This window comes from Furipterus horrens, unplaced genomic scaffold (assembly GCF_987537825.1).
Source record: "Furipterus horrens unplaced genomic scaffold, mFurHor1.1.pri manual_scaffold_4, whole genome shotgun sequence".
Lineage (NCBI taxonomy): Eukaryota > Metazoa > Chordata > Mammalia > Chiroptera > Furipteridae > Furipterus > Furipterus horrens.
In genome coordinates this window covers 36,861,797-36,884,977 of record NW_028327174.1, presented here as the reverse complement: position 1 = coordinate 36,884,977, position 23,181 = coordinate 36,861,797, and the positions used below count along the sequence as shown (strand labels likewise).

Genomic DNA, 23,181 nt, shown 5'->3' with positions numbered 1-23,181 from the left:
GTACAAGAACAAAGGAGACCGCAGCGACTGCAACAACTACCGGGGTATCTCTCTCCTCAGCGTCGTCGGCAAAGTATTCGCCCGGGTCGCTCTTGCCCGCCTGCAGACCCTTGCTTCCCGCGTCTACCCAGAGTCCCAGTGTGGCTTCAGAGCTGGCCGCTCAACAGTGGACATGATCTTCTCCCTACGCCAGCTGCAGGAGAAGTGTCACGAGCAGCATAAACCACTCTACCTCGCCTTTATCGACCTCACGAAGGCGTTTGATCTGGTCAGTCGAAGCGGTCTCTTCAGCTTGCTACGGAAGATTGGCTGTCCACCACATCTGCTTGCTGTGGTCATGTCCTTTCACGACAACATGCACAGCACGGTGTCCTACAACGGCGCAACCTCTGAGGCCTTCCCAGTCAGCAGCGGAGTAAAGCAGGGCTGCGTCCTCGCGCCTACGCTGTTCGGAATCTTCTTCTCCATGCTCCTCCAATACGCCTTTAAGGACTGCAGCGAGGGTGTCTTCATTCACACCAGATCCGATGGCAAGCTCTACAACATGGCCCGTCTACGAGCCAAGACCAAAGTCAAAGAGGTGCTCATCCGTGAGATGCTCTTCGCCGATGACGCAGCTTTGACATCACACTCCGAAGAGGGACTCCAGCAGCTAGTCACTTGCCTTTCCCACGCATGCAAGGAGTTCGGACTAGCCATCAGCCTGACGAAGACGAATGTTATGGCTCAAGGCACGGGGACTCCCCCATGCATCACCATCGACGGATACACCCTGGAGGTTGTCAACGACTTCACTTACCTCGGGTCCACCATCTCGAGCTCTCTGTCAGTCGACTTGGAGGTCAACCGGAGAATCGCCAGGGCAGCCACAGTTATGGCCAGACTGAACCGGCGAGCGTGGAACAATTCCAGCCTCACTGAGAAAACCAGACTGCGCATCTACCAAGCCTGCGTACTCAGCACTCTCCTCTATGGCAGCGAGACGTGGACCACCTACGCAAGGCACGAAAGGAAACTCAACAGCTTCCACATGAGGTGCCTGCGACGCGTCCTGCATGTCGCCTGGCAGGATAAGGTCCCCAACACCGAGGTGCTGAAGCGAGCCAATATGTGCAGTTTGCATGCAGTTCTTAGCGAGAGACGCCTCAGGTGGCTCGGCCATGTCAAAAGAATGGATGCAGGCCGTATCCCCAAAGACCTCCTCTACGGCGAGCTAGCAGAAGGCAAGAGGATGACAGGGCGCCCAAAACTGCGGTTCAAAGACATCTGCAAAAAGGACATGACACAATGCTCCATCAATCTCAACACATGGGAAGTTCAAGCAGACGACCGCCTAGCCTGGAGGCTCGCGGTCAGGCAAGGTACGTCACGCGCGGAGGCTGCGCGCAACGAGGAGGCGGTCCAGAAAAGATCGAGGCGGAAGCAGCGTCAGCAGCAGCAACAACAGCCATCTGCCTTCACCTGTACCAAGTGCGGCAGGGACTGTCACTCCCGAATCGGACTGCACAGCCATTCTCGGCGGTGCAGATAGACTCTCAAGAAGCTACGCCATCGTCTCTCGAGACGGACGGCTGCCGACGACGACAACTATTGGAAAGAACAACTTGATAGCAACTATATGCAAAATATAATTATTTCACTGACAGACATTCTCCTTGGCTAAAGTATAATGCAAAATGATCTCATGCGTGGGAAGTCATCCATGTGTCATCTCAGAGTTCCATTCTGCAGCTACCTTATCCTGGTCCAGGTCTCTGTCTACATGTTTGCAGGCAGTTCTCAGAAACTAGGCACTGCGAGGAAGGGCCTTTCTGATTGTTAACACACGCTCTTAGCATTCCTTAGGCCAAACAGGCTTCATGCCTTTGGCACACAGCTCTGGAGTGTCACGTGAATACTTGGGTCAAGTGCCTGAGCAGATTAAAAAGTCCTTTTTTGAGAAGATATTTGACTCTCACTGCAGGCACCTGTATAGCCCAGCTTGAAGTGGGAGTGAACCTCCATGTGCAGGCAGGAATACAGTCCTACAAGAGAAGCCAACGTGCAGGTATGTGTCCACTGCAGAAGTCACCTGCAATGGGTCTCTTTCATTAATAACCTTTGGCAAGTAGGAAACTACTTAAGTAGGTGGTGTGGCATAGTGGAGAGAATACAGATGTTAATGCTAGGTTTCTGATTTTACACTTTCGATGTGACTTTAGACAAATTACATAACCTTTTAAGGGTTCAGTTTCCTCATCTGCAAGATGGGGGTGGTTCGCACAGTATTGTTATGTAGATTAAATTAGGACTGATGCAGAGTGCTTGGCATGTAGATTTTAAATAATTGCTAATTTTCTTTTTGCTCTTTTAGTTTCCTTTTTTTCTGAGGCACAAATCATGGCTTTCATTTGTGGAGTGCTTACGAGGAGCCAGGCACTGCCTCAGCCACGTGTCATCCTAACCATACTCCCACAAGCTCGGTTATACCATTGTATCAGTCTGCTAGCACTGCAGTAACAACATACCACAGACTGGGTGACTTAACCCATAGAAATTTAATTTTCTTACAGTTCTGCAGGCAAGAAGTCCAAGTTCCAGGTGGGGGCAGTTTGGTTTCCCCTGAGGCCTCTCTCTCCGACTTGTAGACAAGGAGACTTCTAGAACACTGTGTCCTCACATGCCTTCTCCATGCCTGTGCCTCCCGGCTGTCTCACCCTCGTCTTAGGAGACACCAGTCATACTGGATTAGGGCCCCACTCTTAGGACCTCATTTAACCTTAATTACTTCTTTTAAGGCCCTGCCTCCAAGTATCATCACATTGGGAGCTAGGGCTTCAACATGTGAGTTTTGGGACACAACTGGGTCCAGAGCCCCACTTTCCACATACGGAAAGCAACTTGCCCGAGGCTGCACAGTTGTTAAGTAGGGGACCTGACATTAAAACCCTAACGAAGTCAGAGTCCAGGCCCTTTCTACACAGTCCTAGCACCTGACCACTTGCGTGGCTCTTCGGAGGCAGAGCTTAATGAAAACCTGGAACAGCCCTGGCTGCAGTGGCTCAGTGAATTGAGTGCCAGCCTGTGAACTGAAAGGTTGCTAGTTCGATTCCCATCAGGGCACATGCCTGGGTTGTGGGCCAGGTGCCCAGTTGGGGGCGCGTCAAGAGGCCACCACACATCAATGTTTCTCTCCTTCCCCCACCTCTCTAAAACTAAATAAATAAAATCTTAAAAACAAAACAAAACAAAAAAAGAACCTGGAACATTGAAGGAACTTAAAAATGTCAGTTCCTTTGGTTCGCCACAAAATTCAACTATGAATAAGTCTTTTTTTTTTTTTTTTTTTAATATATTTTATTGATTATGCTGTTACAGTAGTTCCAATTTTTTCCCCTTTACTCCCCTCCACCCAGTATCTCCCTCCCCCAGCATCCCCCCCCAAGTCCATACCCATGGTTCGTAAAAAATAACTATCCCTCCCTCTCAGATATTAAGACCCTTTGTAATCTTGTAAAGGACAATGGGCGAAGGTCTCAAGCTCCTCTAGCTGCTTCAAGCTGGACATGGTCGTCGTCCTACCTACCCTTGGGTCCAGAAATCCCTAATAAGAGTGGGGGTGTGGAGGGGAGGGTGGCCTTCCCACATGGGGAAGGATCATGCAGACTCCAGGTCAGTTGGCTGTCTCCGGACAACGGCGTGCTTGGTTTAGCAGGCTGGCATCCTTGTTGTGTTCTGGGGGCAACAGATTTGGCAAAAAGGGTTAAAAAGCATCATTCAATCCATAACTACTAGGTGGCAAAAGGCAGGGATTAATTTTCCAATGTTCCACATTAGGAGAAAAAAAAAAAAAAAGGGCTTCTTTGGAGGAAGGTGTGCTAGGCATATCTCTCCTGTCCAAAACCCTTTTGCCCATTTTATTTAGTTTGGACTGAGGGAAATAGTTTATGTTTCCCCCCTCTCAGACCTCTGGGCCCTTTCTGTCCAAGCCATTAGGATAGAAAAGAGAATTCAGTTTTAAAGTGAAGCCCACAGACCACCCCATTCTTCACCAACTCAGCCATTTAGTTCAGCCAAACTGTTGAGTCTCCGGAGGCAGCGCTGCAGAGGATTAAGTGAGGCTTATGCGTACAGACAATCACTCAGGTAATGCGGTCATAGGCTTATGCCCTCTGGTTCAATTTTGCTCATTTGTTTGTGTTGTTCATTAGTTTCCTGTAATAGGTGACAGCATAACGTATTTTTCTTTCGTTGCCTGGCTTATTTCGCTAAGCATAATTCTCTCTAGTTCCATCCATGTTGTTGCAAATGGTAGAAGTTCCTTCTTTCTTTCTGCTACATAGAACTCCATTGTGTAAATGTACCACAGTTTTTTGATCCACTCATCTACAGATGGGCATTTAGGTTGTTTCCAGCACTTGGCTATTGTAAATAGTGCTGCTATGAACATTGGAGTGCATAGGTTCTTTTGAATTGGTGTTTCAGGATTTTTCGGATATAATCCCAGTAATGGAATTGCTGGTTCAAAAGGCAGTTCCATTTTTAGTTTTTTGAGGAAATTCCAAACTGTTTTCCATAGTGGCTGCACCAGTCTGCATTCCCACCAGCAATGCACCAGGGTTCCCGTTTCTCCGCATCCTCTCCAGCACAAGTTGTTTGTTGATTTGTTGATTATGGCCATTCTGACTGGTGTGAGGTGGTATCTCATTGTGGTTTTTATTTGCATCTCTCTGATGGCTAGTGATGTTGAGCATATTTTCATATGTCTATGGGCCCTCTGTATGTCTTCTTTGGAGAAGTGTTTGTTCAGGTCCTTTGCCCATTTTTTAATTGGGTTGTCTGTCTTCTTGGTGTTGAGTCGTATGAGTTCTTTATATATTTTGGAGATCAATCCCTTGTCTGAGATGTCATTGGCGAATATATTTTCCCATATGGTTGGTTTCCTTTTCATCTTGCTGATGTTTTCTTTAGCTGAGCAGAAACTTTTTAGTTTGATGTAGTCCCATTTGTTTATTCTTTCCTTTATTTCCCTTGCCTTAGGAGATATATCAGTGAAAATGTTGCTACGTGGGATATCTGAAATTTTCCTGCCTATTTTTTCCTCTAGGACTTTTATGGTATCACGGCTTACATTTAAGTCTTTGATCCATTTTGAGTTTATTCTGGTGTATGGTGTAAGTTGGTGGTCTAGTTTCATTTTTTTGCATGTCCCTGTCCAGTTCTCCCAACACCATTTGTTGAAGAGGCTCTTTTCACTCCATTTGATGTTCTTTCCCCCTTTGTCAAATATTAGTTGACCATATGAACCTGGGTTTATTTCTGGGCTCTCTATTCTGTTCCATTGATCTATATGTCTGTTTTTATGCCAGTACCAGACTGTTTTGATTACCGTGGCCTTGTAGTATAGTTTGATATCAGGTATTGTGATTCCTCCTACTGTGTTCTTCTTCCTCAAAATTGCTGTGGCTATTCGGGCTCTTTTTTGGTTCCATATAAATTTTTGAAGTATTTGTTCTAGGTCTGTGAAATATGTTGCTGGTATTTTAATAGGGATTGCATTGAATCTATAAATTGCTTTGGGTAGTATGGACATTTTAATGATGTTGATTCTTCCCATCCATGAGCATGGTATATGCTTCCATTTATTTGTATCTTCTTTAATTTCTTTCTTCAATGTTATGTAGTTTTCTGAGTACAGGTCTTTTACCTCCTTGGTTAAGTTTATTCCTAGGTATTTTATTTTTCTTGTTGCTATGGTAAATTGAATTTTTCTTTCAGTTTCTATCTCTGAGTTTTTATTGTTGGTGTATAAAAATGCCTTTGATTTCTTAATATTGACTTTGTATCCTGCTATTTTGCCGAATTCACTTATTAGGTCGAGTAGTTTTTTTGTGGAGTCTATAGGGTTTTCTATGTACACTATCATGTCATCTGCAAATAATGACAGTTTTACTTCCTCTTTTCCAATTTGGATGCCTTTTATTTCTCTTTCTTGTCTGATTGCGGTGGCTAGAACTTCCAAGACTATGTTGAATAGGAGTGGGGAGAGCGGACATCCTTGTCTTGTTCCTGATCTCAGGGGGAATGCTCTCAGTTTTTGCCCATTGAGTATGATGTTGGCTTCAGGTTTCTCATATATGGCCTTTATTATGTTGAGGTATGCTCCCTCTATTCCCATTTTGCTGAGAGTTTTTATCATAAATGGGTGTTGTACTTTATCAAATGCTTTTTCTGCATCTATTGATATTATCATGTGGTTTTTGTCTTTCATTTTGTTTATGTGGTGTATTACGTTTATTGATTTACGAATGTTAAACCATCCTTGCATCCCTGGGATGAATCCTACTTGATCGTGGTGTATGATCTTTCTAATGTGTTGCTGGATCCGGTTTGCCAATATTTTGTTGAGGATTTTAGCATCTATGTTCATCAGCGATATTGGCCTGTAGTTTTCTTTCTTTGTTGTGTCTTGACCTGGTTTTGGAATTAGGGTTATACTGGCTTCATAGAATGAGTTTGGCAGTCTTCCCTCTTCTTGTATCTTTTGGAATAGTCTGAGAAGGATAGGAGTTAGTTCTTTCCTAAATGTTTTGTAGAATTCACTTGTGAAGCCATCCGGTCCAGGGCTTTTGTGTGCTGGGAGTTTTTTGATTACTGCTTCAATTTCACTAGCTGTTATTGGTCTATTCAGACTTTCTGCTTCTTCTTGATTCAGTTTGGGAAGACTATAGGTTTCCAGGAATCTGTCCATTTCCTCTAGGTTGTCAAATTTCTTGCCATACAGTTGTTCATAATAATTTCTTATAATCCTTTGTATTTCTGTGGTATCAGTTGTGATTTCTCCTCTTTCATTTCTGATTTTATTTATTTGGGTCCTCTCTCTTTTTTTCTTGATGAGCCTGCTTAAAGGCTTGTCAATTTTGTTTATTTTTTCAAAGAACCAGCTCCTACTTTTGTTGATCTTTTGAATTGTTAGTTTAGACTCTATGTCATTTAATTCTGCTCTGATCTTGATGATTTCCTTCCTTCTACTTGATCTGGGCTTTGCTTGTTGTTCTTCCTCTAGATCTTGTAGCTGTAGGGTTAAATTTTTTATTAGATATTCCTCTAGCTTTTTTAGGTAGGCCTGTATTGCTATGAACTTTCCTCTTAGGACTGCTTTCGCTGTATCCCATAGGTTTTGGGTTGTTGTGTGTTCATTATCATTAGTTTCCAGAAACTTTTTGATTTCTTCCTTGATGTCATTGTTAACCCATTCATTATTTAATAGCATGTTATTCATTCTCCATGAGTTTGAATGTTTTTGAGTTTTTTCCTTGAGGTTGATTTCCAATTTTAAGGCATTGTGATCTGAGAAGATGCTTGATATAATTTCAATTTTCTTGAATTTGTTAAGGCTTGTTTTGTGTCCTACCATGTGGTCTATCTTTGAAAATGTTCCATGTGCACTTGAGAAGTATGTATATTTTGCTTCTTTGGGGTGAAAACTTCTATATATATCGACTAAGTCCATTTGATCTAGAGTGTTGTTCAGTGCCTCCATATCTTTGGTGTTTCTTTGCTTCGAAGATCTGTCCATTGTTGACAATGGGGTGTTAAAGTCCCCTACTATGAGTGTGTTGTTGTCTATATCTTTCTTGGAGTCTTTCAAAAGTTTCCTTACATATTTGGGTGCTCCTAAGTTTGGTGCATATATATTTATAAGGGTTATATCTTCTTGATGGATTTTTCCCTTAAGTATTATGAAATGCCCTTCTTTGTCTCTTTTTATGGACTTTGCTGTGAAATCTGTTTTGTCTGATATAAGTATTGCTACCCCGGCTTTTTTTTCATGTCCATTTGCTTGGAATACATTTTTCCATCCCTTTACTTTCAGTCTGTGTAGATCTTTTGTTCTAAGGTGGGTCTCTTGTAGACAGCATATATGTGGGTCATTCTTTCTAATCCATTCAGCTACCCTATGTCTTTTAATTGGAGCATTTAATCCATTTACATTTAAGGTTATTACCGATAAGTACTTATTCATTGTCATTTTCCCCCTTTGTACTCGTGTTCTTCTCTGTCTCTCTCTGTTTCTTTATCTTCTTAGAGCAGACCTTTTAGCATCTCTTGCATTGCTGGTTTGGTGGAGATGTATTCTTTTAGCCTTCTTTTGTCTTGGAAGCTCCTTATTTCACCCTCCATTTTGAATGAGAGCTTTGCTGGGTATAGTATTCTAGGTTGTAGGCCTTTGTTTTTCATTGCTTGGAATACTTTTTGCCATTCCCTTCTGGCTTGTAGTGTTTCTGCTGAGAAATCTGATGATAGCCTTATTGGAGTACCCTTGTATGTTATTAGTTGTTTTTCTCTTGCTGCTTTTAGGATCCTCTCTTTGTCTTTGAATGTTGCCATTTTAATTATGATGTGTCTTGAGGTGGGCCTGTTGGGGTTCATCTTCATTGGGACCCTCTGTGCTTCCTGGACTTGCGTGACTCTTTCTCTCGTCATGTTAGGAAAGTTTTCTGTCATTAGTTTTTCAAAGAGGTTTTCTATCCCTTGCTCTTCTTCTTCTCCTTCTGGAATTCCTATGATACGGGTATTATTACGTTTCATGTTGTCCTGCAGCTGTCTTAGAACCTCTTCAGTCTTGTTCAGTCTTTTTTCATTTTGTTGCATTGTCTGGGAGTTTTTGTGTAGGTTGTCCTCCAGCTCGCTGATCCGATCTTCTGCTTCCTCTAGCCTGCTTTTAATTCCTTCTACTGTGTTCTTCAATTCAGAGATCGTATTTTTCATTTCCTCCTGGCTCTTATTGATAGCTTCTATGTCCTTTTTCATGCTCACGTAATTTTCTGTGAGTTCCTTGTAGTTTTTCTGGAGTTCTTTGAAGTTTCCGCTGAGCTCATTCAGCTTCTCCATAATCCATGTTTTGAATTCCATATCTGATAGTTCGCTCCCCTCTATTTCATTTAGCACTCTTTCTGGGGATTCTACCTTTCCTTTTGATGGGAGGTTGTTTCTCTGTCTCCCCATTTTTTTGACTCCTATTGTTTGTTGGTGCTTCTTGGAATGATCTGCACTTCCTGGATCTGCCTCTGGTGGCGTCAGATCATGTACCAGTCTGGCCCTAGGCAGCCTGTTGGAGACTTCCAGGGATCTACTGCTGTTGTCTGTCTTCTTTGATTGTTAATCTATTCAATCTGTGATTAGCTGTCGGGCTTAAGAACTGTGGGTGTGGCAGCTTAATTCCTGTAGGCAGGGCTTTTGCTTCCCCTCAGGCTGACGCCACTTGGAGGGGAATGGTCTACCCGCAGTACTGGGGATGAGTCAGCACTGGGACCCAGTCGGCTGCTCCTCCAGTTCTCCCCTCAAAGCCACCGTGCCAAATTCTCCCCAAGTGTCTCCAGTCCTCTCTGCCTTCCCTCTGCTTGAGCCCAGGGTAAGTGGTGGCCAAAATATTTTCGTATGTGATCCACTTAAGAGCTCTTTTTCTCCTGCTGTTTCTCTCCGGCTAGCAAGAAAGCCTGTGGCTTTTCGCTTTTCACAGCTGATACTATTTTACTTTCCACTCTGTCGCTGTAGGCTGGGAAGCCCAGCTGGGGGTTTAGACCCTGCCCTTCTCAGGGGGAATCCCCGGCTGCTGAGCTGTTTCTCAGTCCCTTCAGCAGCCACCCGTGTGAGCCCAGCCAGCCTTTCCGCGTCTCCGCACTCCCTACCGGTCACGTTGTGATGTAGCGGCCTTTTCTGTCTCTCCGTGGTTATAAGACTTCTTTCCAGCTAGTGTTCCGTTGGTTATTCCAGATGATTTCTCCAAAATTAAGTTGTAAATCCAGACTGGTCCTGGGAGGAGGTTAGTGTAGCTTCCACTTACTCCTCCGCCATCTTGGATCTCCCTCCTGAATAAGTCTTAATTGACTATTTGCCAGATCTTAAAATACCTATCTTTTTCCAATAAGATTATCAATATTTCAAAGGAAAGAAATTCTCCCTGCCTCTCCTATAAATCTCTGAAACTTATAATTGAATCCTTTTAGAAACCACATGGATGAACCAAAGTTTGATTATTACATTCTTCAAGAATGATGTTTAGATTTTTTTTAACCCATGACTATACACATGTGTTTCTGCTTAAGATTTAATATTTACAAGACTGCTTCCAAATACCATAACAGAACCATGCAGTTGCCTAAAGGACATGTCACTTTTCTTTTTTATATCTTTGCAAAGGGTTAGACCACACAGAGAAAGTATTCTACTTCCAAGATTTTCATCAGTGACTCATTTGGGCTCCCATATTTAAGGGGAATCCTCCAAGATGCATATATTCAGTCATGTGCTGTCCTAGAATTCCACAAAAACCAAAATGAAAAATCTAAGATGACAGAAAGAGCCTCAGAGAAGGTGGAGTCCTAGCACCAATTTGTGACTTGTAGTTCACTGTATAAAGTTATTAAATATTATTGACTGTGTTGCCTGTTCTGTACATTACACCTCCATGGTTTATTTTATAAGTGAAGTGTGTACTTCTTATTTCCCTTCACCTTTTAAACCTATGCCCCTCACATCTGACAACCATCCGTTTGTTCTCTATATCTATGAGTCTATTTCTGTTTTGTTTTTTCATTTTTAAAAAATATTTCAGGGGGGGAGGGAGGAGGGAGAGAAGGAGGATAAGTAGGGGAAGGGTTCAGTAAAGGAACTACTATAAATAACTCATGGACATGGACAACGGGGTGGGAATTGACTGTAAGAGAAGGGGTGGGCTGGGTGGCGGGGAGAAATGGGGGAAAAAGTAGGACAACTGTAATAGAAAGAGAATAAATAAATCAAAAATTAAAAATATATATTTCACACATAAGTGAAATCATACTGTATTTGTCTTTCTCTGTCTGACTTATTTCACTTAGCATAGTTCCCTCTACGTCCATCCATGTTGTCACAAATGGCAAGATTTCATTCCGTTTTACTGCTGATTGTACCATCATCTCTATTCAATCGTCTATTGACAGACACCTAGGTTGCTTCCATGTATCTTGACTATTATAAATAGTGCTGCAATGAAAATAGGGGTATGTATATCATCTTGAATTAGTATTTTGTTTTCTTTGGATAAATGCCCAGAAGTGGAAATGCTGGGTTGTATGGTAGTTCCATACTTTTTCCATACTGGCTGCACCAATTTACAACAGTTCATGAGGGTTCCTTTTGCCACATCCTGGCAACACCTGTTGGTTTGCTGATTTATTGAAGGTGGCCATTCTGATAGGTGTGAGGTGATATCTCATTGTGGTTTTGATTTGCATTTCCCTGATGATTAGTGATAGTGAGCATTTTTTCAAACACCTGTTGTTCATCTGCATGTCTTCTTTGGAGAAATATCTATTCAGGTCCTCTTCCCATTTTTTAATTGACTTGTAAGAGTTCCTTATATATTTTATATATTAAGTCCTTATCAGATATATATCATTTGCAAATATCTCTCAGTTGTCTCCCATTTAGGTTGTCTTCCTTTTGTTGATGGTATTCTTTATTATTTTTAAAACAATGCTTAACACATTGTGAAATAGTGATTTGAAGGTTTGATTCTAACCTTAATTCTTATTCTGTTTTCTTTTTCTTCATAGCACTTACCATCATCAGCAAGGGTTTTGTTTTGTTCACTACTCTGGCCCCAGTATACAGAATAGTGTTTGGTCCATAGTGTGTACTTAATAAATACTTATTTTTAAAAATTCTTTTTGAATATGATACCATATAATGGTATGTTCTCCCACATCCCTTCCCTACTCCATGTTCAATGACCTCATATAAATAGCTTGAAATTACCCAACATGTGACTATTTATACCATAGAAATTGGCAAAGCTATAAATCAGGGTTTGATTTGTTGGGGTTCTTTTCTTTTTTTTTAATTTTATTTTTTGATTTGTCAATTACAGTTGTCCCATTTTCCCATTGCTCCCCCCCACTCAGCCCACCCCTTCTCCCACAATCATATCCCTCCCCGTTGTCCATGTCCATGAGTCATTCATACACATTCCCTGACTAAACCCTTCCCTTACTTATCCCCCTTCTCTCCCTCCCCCTCCCCCCATTGACTGATATTCTGCTCCTTGTCCTATTTAGTTCGTTTGTTTATGTTGTTCTTTAGTTTCCTGTATTAGGTGATATCATATGGTATTTTTCTTTCTTCGCCTGGCTTATTTCACTAAGCATAATTCTCTCTAGTTCCATCCATGTTGTTGCAAATAGCAGGAGTTCCTTCTTTCTCTCTGCTGCATAGTATTCCATTGTATAAATGTACCACAGTTTTTTGATCCACTCATCTACAGATGGGCACTTAGGCTGTTTCTAGCACTTAGCTATTGTAAACAGTGCTGCTATGAACATAGGGGTGCATAAGTTCTTTGGAATTAGGGTTTTAGGATTTTTTGGGTATAATTCTAGCAGTGGAATCACTGGTTCGAAAGGCAGTTCCATGGGTTTTTTTTTCTAATTCTCTAGAACTATGCAAGTGATAGACAAAATGTTAATACTAGATTAAACTTAAAAATATGTTGTGTCTGTCATTGTTATATAGCAAACTACAAAAATACTGAATAATCTTCCAGTATTAAAAAAACTATTATCATTTTCAACAAAGTCACTCATATCATTGCAAAATGAGTGAAGTTCCAACAACACGTCTTCATGATTTCACTTTCACCTTACTTATTGCTGTAAAGGAAAATATCAACACTCTTATCAGGACTACACTCAGAAAGCTGGTGGTTAAACAGTAGCCAGCACGCCGCTGCCCCCAGCTCACATGAGCCTACAAATCAAGTCCCAGCTGGCTCCCTTCCTAACACTATCTTCTCTTCAGCATCTAGGATCTTGTCACACTGATCTTTGCTGAGTCCCTCAAAATACCAAGTTTTCCTTCCTCAAGGTCTTTAACACTTATCTCTCTGTCAGGAATTTCTCCCTATAGATTTTTGCATAGCTGACTCCGCGTTATCCAGGTCTCAGATCAAATGTCACGTGAGAGATGTTCTCTGAATATTCTAACGTAACAACTTCTTCCTAGTCCCTGTTCTCATTTTCCCACTTTATTGACGTCACTGTACTTTGTGCTACCTAAAATATGGATTACTTTGCTTGTCGAATAGCTGCATCCTGTCTCTATAATTTGAGGTTCACTAGAGCCATGACTTGTCTGCCTGTTTCCATTATACCCAGTGCATTCGGTAAGGTGCCTGGCACGTAGTAGGGACGAAGTAATTGCTGACTGGCCAAAATCTGTTTAATTAGAGACTACTTTGTCAGGTAATGATCTCAGGCTTATCACTACTACTTTTCCTCAGGTATATGTCAATGTGTAGGGATCTTTATTGGAAACAAGGTGATGGTAGAAGCTGGGAGAAAATGCAAGTGGGGAAGAAATCTCCACCAACAGAACTTCGGTCGCAGTCTTGGGGCACTGCTGCCCACGGTGTGACTTCTCCCTCTACTCTTTCTTGCTCTTCTCTTCTCTTGTGTTCCCAGAGACTCCCATACTGGAGAGAAGAGTCTCAGGCAACAGTTCTCAAAAAGAAGAGAGGTTGAGATCAAACCTGTGAGGTTGTGAGGTTTAGGAAGCAGAGAGTAAGATGGTAGGGTAGGAGGTGGAGGATGAATCAGGTTTTACCAAGTCAAATGGTTATACTGGGCATTAGTCATACACCAAGACAAAGATGACTAAAATATGTACCAGTACTAAGTCAGTCCCCATGGAAATGCTTCTCTTCCAAAAGGGATGACAAATTAATCTGGCAATCTTTAAAACACGTATAGAACTTGATAACTTGAGCCTCTGTTCCTTTCTGTCTGACATCAGACCCCACAGAGGTTTCGGCAGCATGACGGTGGCTGCACTGGCTGCTGTGTTTGTCTCGCATACGGATCGCTGGGTAGATGAGGTGACTCAAGTGTGGTTGTGCTTACTCAACACAGTGTTAATTCATCTCTAGATAAATCCTAAGGGTAAAATGTACTGCAACCCAAGGTCTACATGGAGAACGACTCCTTGGACCATACACACAGAAAGAATATTCCTGCCCTTAGAGAGTAGTTCCATATTATATGGCCATGTCCCAATAGAAGATTCATCTGAGGAAGACGGAGTAGGAACCCTGAAGTGATGACAGTAATGGTACTCACCATCTACTCTGCACTGTCCTAAGTTTAGGTGCTGTATTTCTGATAGTATTCTTCATGGCTTACAGCATTTGTTAAGTGTCACTATGCTAGGAACCACGCTAAGCACATAGCACATATTAATTAATTAATTAATCTTGATAATAACCTTGTGAAGGAGGTTCTATCATTATTCTCATTTTACAGTTGAGGAGAGTGAGACCCAGAAGGAGTTAGTTGTTTATCTGAAGTTACGTAATCACAAGTCAAGATTCAAATCTGAACAGTTTGGTTCCAGAATCTATGCATTTAGTCACTCCACAAAACCATTCAACCCTGTGAATATCCTTGTTTTATAGATAAGGAAACTGAGGCTCAGATGGGTGAAGAAACTGGTTCACAATCACACAGCTAGCAAGTGGCAGAGTCAAAATTTGATCCCAATCAGCTCAATTTCATAACCTCTTCACCACCAGTCAGCTGCGAGTTTAACCACACAGGAGACTTTAGACAGCAACTAGCTCAGAGCCAAGGGCATGAGGGAAGCAACTGATAGTTTACAAACAGACTCAGCCTTAGGACTGCCAATTCATTCTGCCTTTGTTTCTTTACAGTAGAACATAAGAGAAAGGGTTTTATGTCTGAGTGTGAATTTGCCAATTTCACTTTCTGTAAATGACTGAACTTATTCAAGTCTCTCCTCCTTGATTCTAAAACAGAGGTAAGAATAGGACTTCCGGCCAAGATGGAGGCTTAGACGGACACGCTAGGTCTCCCTCTACAACTAGAGAGGAATAAAACTACTTCAAAACAAAGGATAACTAGAAATTCCAGAAAATAAAACTACACGGAAGTCCAACATATGAAGTTATAAACCAGCGGTGCCATTTGGGCAGGTAAGAGTTAAAGAGGGCAGTGCTGTTTGCGGTCGCACCCGGAGCGGCAGGCTGCGAGGAGTCCCGGCTGCGCAAGCCCCTGGCGGTGCGCGACTCCGGCGCTGGGGAGAGCGGCCGCCGCATCGCCTTGAACAGTGAGGCCCAGGGGGACGGGGGGACGGATCCCGGTCTCCTAGCTGAATAACTGTGTGAATCCATCTTGGACCCCCGCCCCCAAAGAAAGCACCACAGGGCTGGGAAATAGGTCGCGGACAGGCAGGCGCCGGTCGCTGATTTGTGACGCCAAACGGCGCCCGCCTGTCGCTGGGTCATTACGAGTACACAGGCACTGCCCCCGACAGCCGGCCCAAGAAAACAAAACGCATCTGTCAAAATGAGGCAGACAACTATAGAAATACCGGTGACACAACTCACCAGACAGCAGATAGAGAACCTGACAGATGAACAGATAAGAAACCTGTCAGAGGCTCAGTTCTGGGCCATTGTTATCAGGTGGCTTACAGAATTCACAAAAGAGCAGGAAAAAGATAAGAAAGAAGCGAAAAACTTTCATAACGAAAGGAACAAAACCGCATACGAGATAGAAGGTGAGAAAAAATCCAGAGTTCATTTCAACAAACTGGAATATGGAGAAGGAACAAGCAGTCAACCAATGCAGCGAGAGGAAATGGGAAGCAACAATGAGAGGATCAGAAACCTCTGGGACAGCTATAAAAGGCCCAACATAAGAATCAGTGGTTTGCCAGAGAATGAGGAAGATGAACTAGAACTTGAAAAATTGAGTGAAAATATAATAAAGGAGAACTTCCCAGACTTGGGGAAGGGAATAGACTTGCAGGTCCAGGAAGCAAGGAGAGTTCCCAAGAGACTGGACCCAGGGAGAACCACCCCAAGACACATTATAATCAAAATGTCAAAAATTAAAGATAAAGAGAGAATCTTAAAAGCAGCAAGAGAGAAGAAAAGAATTATGTACAAAGGGGTCCCAATTAGACTATCAGCTGACTTCTCAAGGGAGACCCTACAGGCAAGAAGGGACTGGCAAGAAATATTCAAAGTAATGAAAATCCAAAACCTACAACCAAGAATACTCTATCCAGCGAAATTGTCATTCAGAATAGAAGGACAGAGAAAGTGTTTCCAGGACAAAATAAAACTGAAAGAGTTCATTAGATCCAAACCACTGTTATATGAGATGTTAAAGGGACTGGTTTAAAAAAACAGAAGCTAGGGAGATGAAACAAAGGCAAACTAAATAGGCAACGAGAGTGGAAAAGGAACTGTGGGTACGGGAAGCATATTGGGGGGAGGTCAACAGGGAGGGGGAATGGGGAAAGGGAGGGAGATGATATAGGAATTGGGGATCAAGGTAGGAGGGAATGGAATAGACGGAGAGAGGTTGGGAGGAACTGTATGCACAACTAATGGACATAATCTAAAAGGGGGGGACAACTGGAGGGAGGGGGGCCACCGGGTGGAGGGGAGCAGAGGGAAGGGAAATTGGCACAAATGTAATATTTTAATCAATAAAACACATAAAAAAAAAAAACAGAGGTAAGAATAGTGTTTTCACAAAGATTTAACCACTTAGAACAGTATCTGGCACAGAGCAAGGGCTTAATAAATGAATGTTAGTGATTATCATCTTAGGTGGTTGCCAAAAAAAGACTCAGACCAACTTGTAAATAAACTGAATCTTGCAGGTCTATATAAATAGCCTTTTTACAAGACATCATAGCAAATCTCTCATTAAAATTTGCATAGGGAAGACTTCCAGCCAAAATGGAGGCCTAGACTGACATGCTCCATCTCCCTCCACAACTAAGAAGGACTACAACTACAGCAAAACCAAAAATAACCAGAAGTTCCAGGAAATAAATGGAAGTCCAACATATGAAGTTATAAAGAAGTGGCGCTCGTCCAGATGGGTAGGAGGGGTGACGCCGGGGTGGAGAGGTCAAGCTGTGCTGGCGGCGGCAGTAGGACGGCGGTAAGCACAGACACCTGTATTTAAGGGGAGAAGAGAAGCACCTGGGGAGCACCCCTGGCTACAGACCAGACCTGTCAGCTTGTGATTCCAATACCGGGGAAGGCAGACCTCCATTGCCTTGGACTGTGAGGCTTGGAGGGGGTGGGGACAGAGGAGGAGGCTCCTGGTCTCTCAGTGGAGAGTGAATGGCAGGAAGCCATCTTGGACCCCCACCCCCACAGAAAATGCCACAACGTGGTGAGAAGGATCGCCCGGTTGTGACGAGTGCACGGGGCCCCACCCCCTATAGTGTAGGAGGTGTGACAGCTCTGCCCAGGAAGCAGAGGTAAACACAAAACTGTCAGGATGACACAGATCATCATAGAGATCCCGGTGACACAGCTGACCAGACAGCCAATGTCTAATCTAACAAAGCAGTGGATAGGAAATCTTTCTGAGGCACAGTTCAGAGCTTTGGTTACAAAAATGCTTACAGACTGAACAGCAGATATTAAACAAGATGGGGAAGGAATGAAAGCTAGTCCTGCTGAAATGAACAAAAACACGTACGAAACCAGTGGTGAGGGAAAGAAAACCAGGGATCAAATCAACAAATTGGAACATAGGGAAGGAACGAACAGTCAACCAGTGCAGAAAGAGGAAATGAAAAGTGAGGAAAATGAGGAGAAGCTCAGAAACCTATGGGACAGCTATACGCGGGCCAACATCTGAATCATAGGGTTGCCAGAAGGTGAAGAAGAACTAGAAATTGAAAAATTGTGTGAAAAAATAATGAAGCAGAACTTCCCTAACTTGGGGAAGGAAATAGACTTACAGGTCTAGAAAGAACAAAGGGTTCCAAAAAAACTGGACCCAGGGAGAACCACACCAAGACATATTATAATCAAAATATCAAAAATTAAAGATAAAGAGAGAATCTTAAAAGCAGCAAGAGAGAAGAAGAGAATTACGTACAAAGGGGTCCCAATAAGACTGTCAGCTGATTTCTCAAAAGAAACTCTGCAGGCAAGAAGGGACTGGCAAGAAACACTCAAAGTAATGAAAAGCAAAAACCTACAACCATGATTTTACTCTATCCAGCGAAGCTGTCATTCAGAATAGAAGAGCAGAGAAAGTGCTTCCAGGACAAAGTAAAACCAAAGGAGTTCATCAAATCCAAACCACTGTTACATGAAATGTTAAAGGGACTTGTTTAGGAGAAAGAGGACCAAAACTATGAACATTAAAATGAAAACTGTATCACAACAACCAACAACAGAAGCTAGGGAATCGAAACAAAGGCAAACTAAGTAGGCAACGAGAGTAGGAAAAAATTATAGGTATGGGGAACATATTGGGGGGAGGTCAGCAGTGAGGGGTAAGGGGAGAAAGGGAGGGAGATGGTGCAGGAATTAAGAAGCATATTAGGAGGGAGTGGAGTAGACAGGAAGATGTTGAGAAGAACTATATGCAGAACCAATGGGCATGGACTGGAGGGAGGGGGGTCACTGGGTGGAGGGGAACAAAGGGAAAAGAAATTGGGACAACTGTAACAGCATAATCAATAAAGCATATTTTTAAAAAATTTGCGTAGGGAATTCTATATCTGATAGGTTAATATCTTCTCAGGTAAAAACATCATGAGTCCTGGTCGGATGGCTGAGGGGTTGAAACATTGTCCCATACACCTAAATACTGTGGGTTCGATCCCCAGTCAGGGTGTGTATGGAAAACAATTTCTCTTTCTCTCTCTCTCTCTCTCTCTCTCTCTCAAAAAAAAAAAAAAAAAAAAAAAATCAATAAACATATTCTTGGGTGAGGATTTTTAAAAATCATGGGACATTTAGCAGTCCATTCAAAATGTAAATATCTGCAAAACAAGTCTATTAAAAAATAGAAGAAAGCAGAACTAGAAATATTTACCAAAGAACCACATGTCATAAAACTTAAAACTACATCTGTAACATCTTAATCAGCCACCAAAATAAATCAAATCAGGCTCTTGTAGTATTGCAGTATTTTTTAAAAGAAATAATGGAATTTTGTAACCAAAGTTTTATTTCTATCTCTTCCCATTTGATAGCCCCCAAACTGTAATTTCAATAAAACCATTAAAATCTTGAACAATAAAAAGATGATATGTAATTACTTGATAAATTTGAAAGATAACTCCTTAGGTGCTTCTGCCCTCAATTATTTGCCTTAACCATATATCTTATTTTTTTCTGTCCGTAAAATACTTGGGATATTAATTTTATATCCATGCCTTAAATCATCTGACACTTCAAAAGGATGATACCTTTCTTCCTCGCATCGGGTAAGCACTCATGTTCTCCCTTGACCGAGACTTTACAACTCTTTATCCGGCAGAAAAAGGCTCGCCTTGAGCCGGAGCACACAGGGGTCCTTCCAGCATGGAAACTACTGTCAACTTGCAAGCCAGCTTTCACAGGAGAAGGAGGCAAGAGAATAGACAGAAAAGAATATTTTCAAATACTTTTGAAATGTATCTCCTAACATTTTTCTGATCAGCTATTCCATTTTTATAAGTTAAAAAAGAGAAATGGTTATTTAAAACAAGACCATTGTACAATAAGCCCGTAAGTAAAACATACCATAAAATGCATTTGTCAAGCAATCATATTTTTGATAACTCATAAACTTGCAACTTACTTTTATTTTTCCCCTAAAAGGTGAAGCATAAAGGTAATTTAAATGAAATGAAATCAAAATTAAGTAAAAAAGAAAAACTCTCACTTGTAATAGTAATCAATTACATAAAGCATCATTATTTTTATATTATAAATGATCACTTGGCACTAACTACTTTCAGAGAAGTATTTTCAGAGAAAATAAAGAATATTTACAACTCTCAAGCAAAATTATACAAGATGTTTCACACTGAATAGACCTAACCCATGTAAGAGAATAACTATCTCTCAGCATATAGCTGAATAATTACAGTTTCACCAATTTTTTAATCCCAAAAGATACTTTCCTGTAAAGATTTTACTAGCATATGAAAAACAGCGATATAAAGCCATCACATTTTCCTCAAAGTATCTTCATATAAGTACATTTTTATATATGTGTATGAAACCATTGCATTTCCCTCAAAGCATCTTCATATAAATATATTTTAAATGTGTGTATGAATACAGGAATTCTCTATACAGTTATATTGTTTTTTAAACTCTGAGGTTGATGATTGTAAAGTTTACTTCATCATCCTCCTTTTGATAAAATCATAATTAGCTAACTTTTCAAAAACACTGTATAGTTGTACTTTTAAGTAGTAATTATATTTACATTAAATGGTAAGCACACTGAAAATGAGCACTTACTTTTGCCATCTATTAGCTTCTCTCTTGGTGAAATATCAGAAGAAGACAATTGTTCCTTTACTTTGGCAACATCTTTTGGATGTAAGAAGTCAAATAAGCTTTGTCCAGTCAAACTAGCCTATTTATAAAGCAGATGTTCATTTAAAATCAGTACCATAATTTTTATACATTTCCTCATAGAGACATATGATGAATCCTTTCTTAAAGTTGCTTTTAGTTAATCTCAGAGATACATCTACTACACTATGTGACATTAACTTAAAATGTGTTAAAAGCAAGGTCATACTTGTAGATAGAAAAATAACACGTACACATGGAACCATGACTGGATACACGCAGACCACACACAAGCACCTAACCACAAATATTCCATTTACTCTTATTACTCTTGTTAACACCCCCCAATTCATATATATTACTTCTAAATCATATTATGATTTACTTTAAACTTTGTCTTTGGTAAAAGTAAAGGGATTATAGTATCATATGGAAGTCATAGAATAGCTGTGATTTTATGCTGTAACAGATTTATCATACTGTTTTTAAAAATTATCATACCTGGGACACCTTCCACTTCCCATTCCACTTCTCCCAATATGCAGAGCATTCCTAGGTCTGTGCCTTTGCTCTGTGGTCTCATCACCTGGAATTCACTATTCCTCCTCTACAAACTCAATTCCCAGCCAATCCAGCCAATTGCCCTTGATTCCCTAGATTCCCTCTCTCAACCTAAAATCTCTTCCTCACCTTCTCTGCACATCTTAATGCAGAGCAGACATTCTACTTGTCATGAGAGGTCCTCCCAGGCTCACAGTGACCATCCTCCTTCTGACCTCCTTTATTACCCAAGTAGACATTCCTACAGAAGATAGAACAAACGGACCAGACAGTACAAGTAGCCTGGACTGTTTGACAGTTAGATACCCCATTTTAAAAAGCCAGCAATCTGATTCATGCATCAGTCTATTGTGTAATTGGGTAATATAAATCTACACCCAGGACTCTGCTTTACAGCAAATCAGGTTTCTGAATCTGAAAAGCTGGGACTAGACCCTCCATGCACCATGGGGACCCCAAAGTCCTCCTGAGCCTTCAGTGAGTTCTTGATTGGTCTCTGAAATGCAAAGTCAGTGCCCAGTGGGACTGGACTGCATGTCCCTGTTTGGAACTTCAATGCAACCTTGAATTGTCGATTATCTTAGAGTGTGGGATGTTCTCTATTTCCAATTAGAAGACAGAATACAGTAATCCGGTATTCCTGCTGTGGTGCTCCATAACCAGCTGCATGATTCACGTGGTTCTCATTCCCTCTGAATGCAGCCTCATGATATCTTTCTTTGTTACTTAGCTCATTATCTATGAATGTCTTCTCTCTCCAAATTTCCAAGTTTGGGGGGAAGATAGGCTGACATTAACGGGAGTTATTTAAGATGAAATCTTTCAGCTATGTGATTTCTAAAAGGAGACTACAGGGGCTAGTTTCTCACTCTGCTGGATTATTTTCAACGCTATAGTCTTGGGCAACTAGTTTAAAGTAAATAGTTTTCAGTGATGGGGGCGTAAAGGAATTATACAGCTAGTTAAATAAAATACGTATTTTAGAATTTGTTTCTAGAGCTTAGATCAAAAGCTGTTATGCAGTGCGTATAATTTAGTAACAAGTAATCATCCTCTCTCTTGAAGAAAACAGAAGGGCAACTAATAATTTTCAGACACTCTCAGATATGACACTTTATTTAGTCTTTACATCCTGAGAGACAGATAATAATCATCATTGCCACTTTTTGTATAGGCAGAAGCTGAGGTTCAGGAAACTGAAGTAAGTTGCTGAAGGTCAGGAAGTTAACACTCTTGTCAGTAGTGACAATGCATATTTGTTCACTATTTTTCCATCTCTGCTGGAATTCTAACTTAGCAAACCTAATCCCACAGCCCCATGCAAGAAAAGGTTCAGAAAGAGAGCTTTGAAATCTGTTCACAAAAGTAAACATAGTCGGAAAAAAATCCTATTTGGATACCTGATCATAATTAAGTATTTCGGAGACTGATTTAGAAACGAAGACAATTTTTCCTCTTTCACATCCAACCACAAACAGGAAGCCTTCTGCAGCCTAGGATATAAAAATATAAAAGTAAATTTTAAAAATACCATCTGCCTTTCTCACACACGCACGTGCACACACACACAAATATTCAGTTTCTGGGGAAACCACTGGAGCAATAAATCTAACAAAGTGGTTACATATGTAGTAAAATTAATTTTAAGAAATTTTCTTAAGATATATAAATAGATATATAAAGAACATCAAATTGGAGCCCTGTCTAAATTAATGTTTTTTTCACGTGGGTAGTGCAGCCAGGGAATACTGAGTTGAACTATTTCATGATATAGAAATTCTACACCACTGTACACAGGAGCTCAGCCAAGACAGGAAAACACATCAGTAACAATGGCTGGCTGTGCGTGTGTTGATGTGGAAAGAGATGTAGACTAGGGGTGAAGAAGAAATGAAAATAGTTTACTGCACATCTTCTGAATAATGATAAGCTACCAATCAAAAGTGGTTTAAGAATTCTAATATGATATCAGCGACTTCCATGAGATACACCCATAAATCTCCTGGGAAGCAGCCCACGTGGAAATTGGTATGTAGGCACACATAGGAATCTGGCACTCCCACCTGACGTTTCTTAAACTAACTTTTCCCAGTTGGACACAAACATGAGGTGAGTTAGGCAGATGTTCTACTGGGGCAGAACCAGGGTTCTATTAAGTTATGGCTGAGAAAGCCTCCAAAGTACACTATATAACTCACTGTCTTGAAAAGTGTTTTTGTTGTTGGCAAAAAAATCCTTATATT

The 23,181-nt window shown here is 41.2% G+C and overlaps 1 protein-coding gene across 2 annotated transcripts in view; it reads right to left on the bottom strand.

Annotated features, from left to right (window-relative positions):
• The window catches only part of BMAL2 (basic helix-loop-helix ARNT like 2), a 72,376-nt gene that overhangs the window by 15,460 nt on the left and 33,735 nt on the right, over window positions 1-23,181 (bottom strand). For both annotated transcript variants that reach the window (XM_090272956.1, XM_090272957.1), the window contains 3 exons: window positions 22,339-22,431; window positions 20,321-20,438; window positions 19,276-19,419 (listed from right to left, as the gene is read on the bottom strand). In XM_090272956.1, coding sequence (XP_090129082.1) covers window positions 19,276-19,419; window positions 20,321-20,438; window positions 22,339-22,431 — 355 coding nt within the window. The remainder of the gene's footprint in view (window positions 1-19,275; window positions 19,420-20,320; window positions 20,439-22,338; window positions 22,432-23,181) is intronic.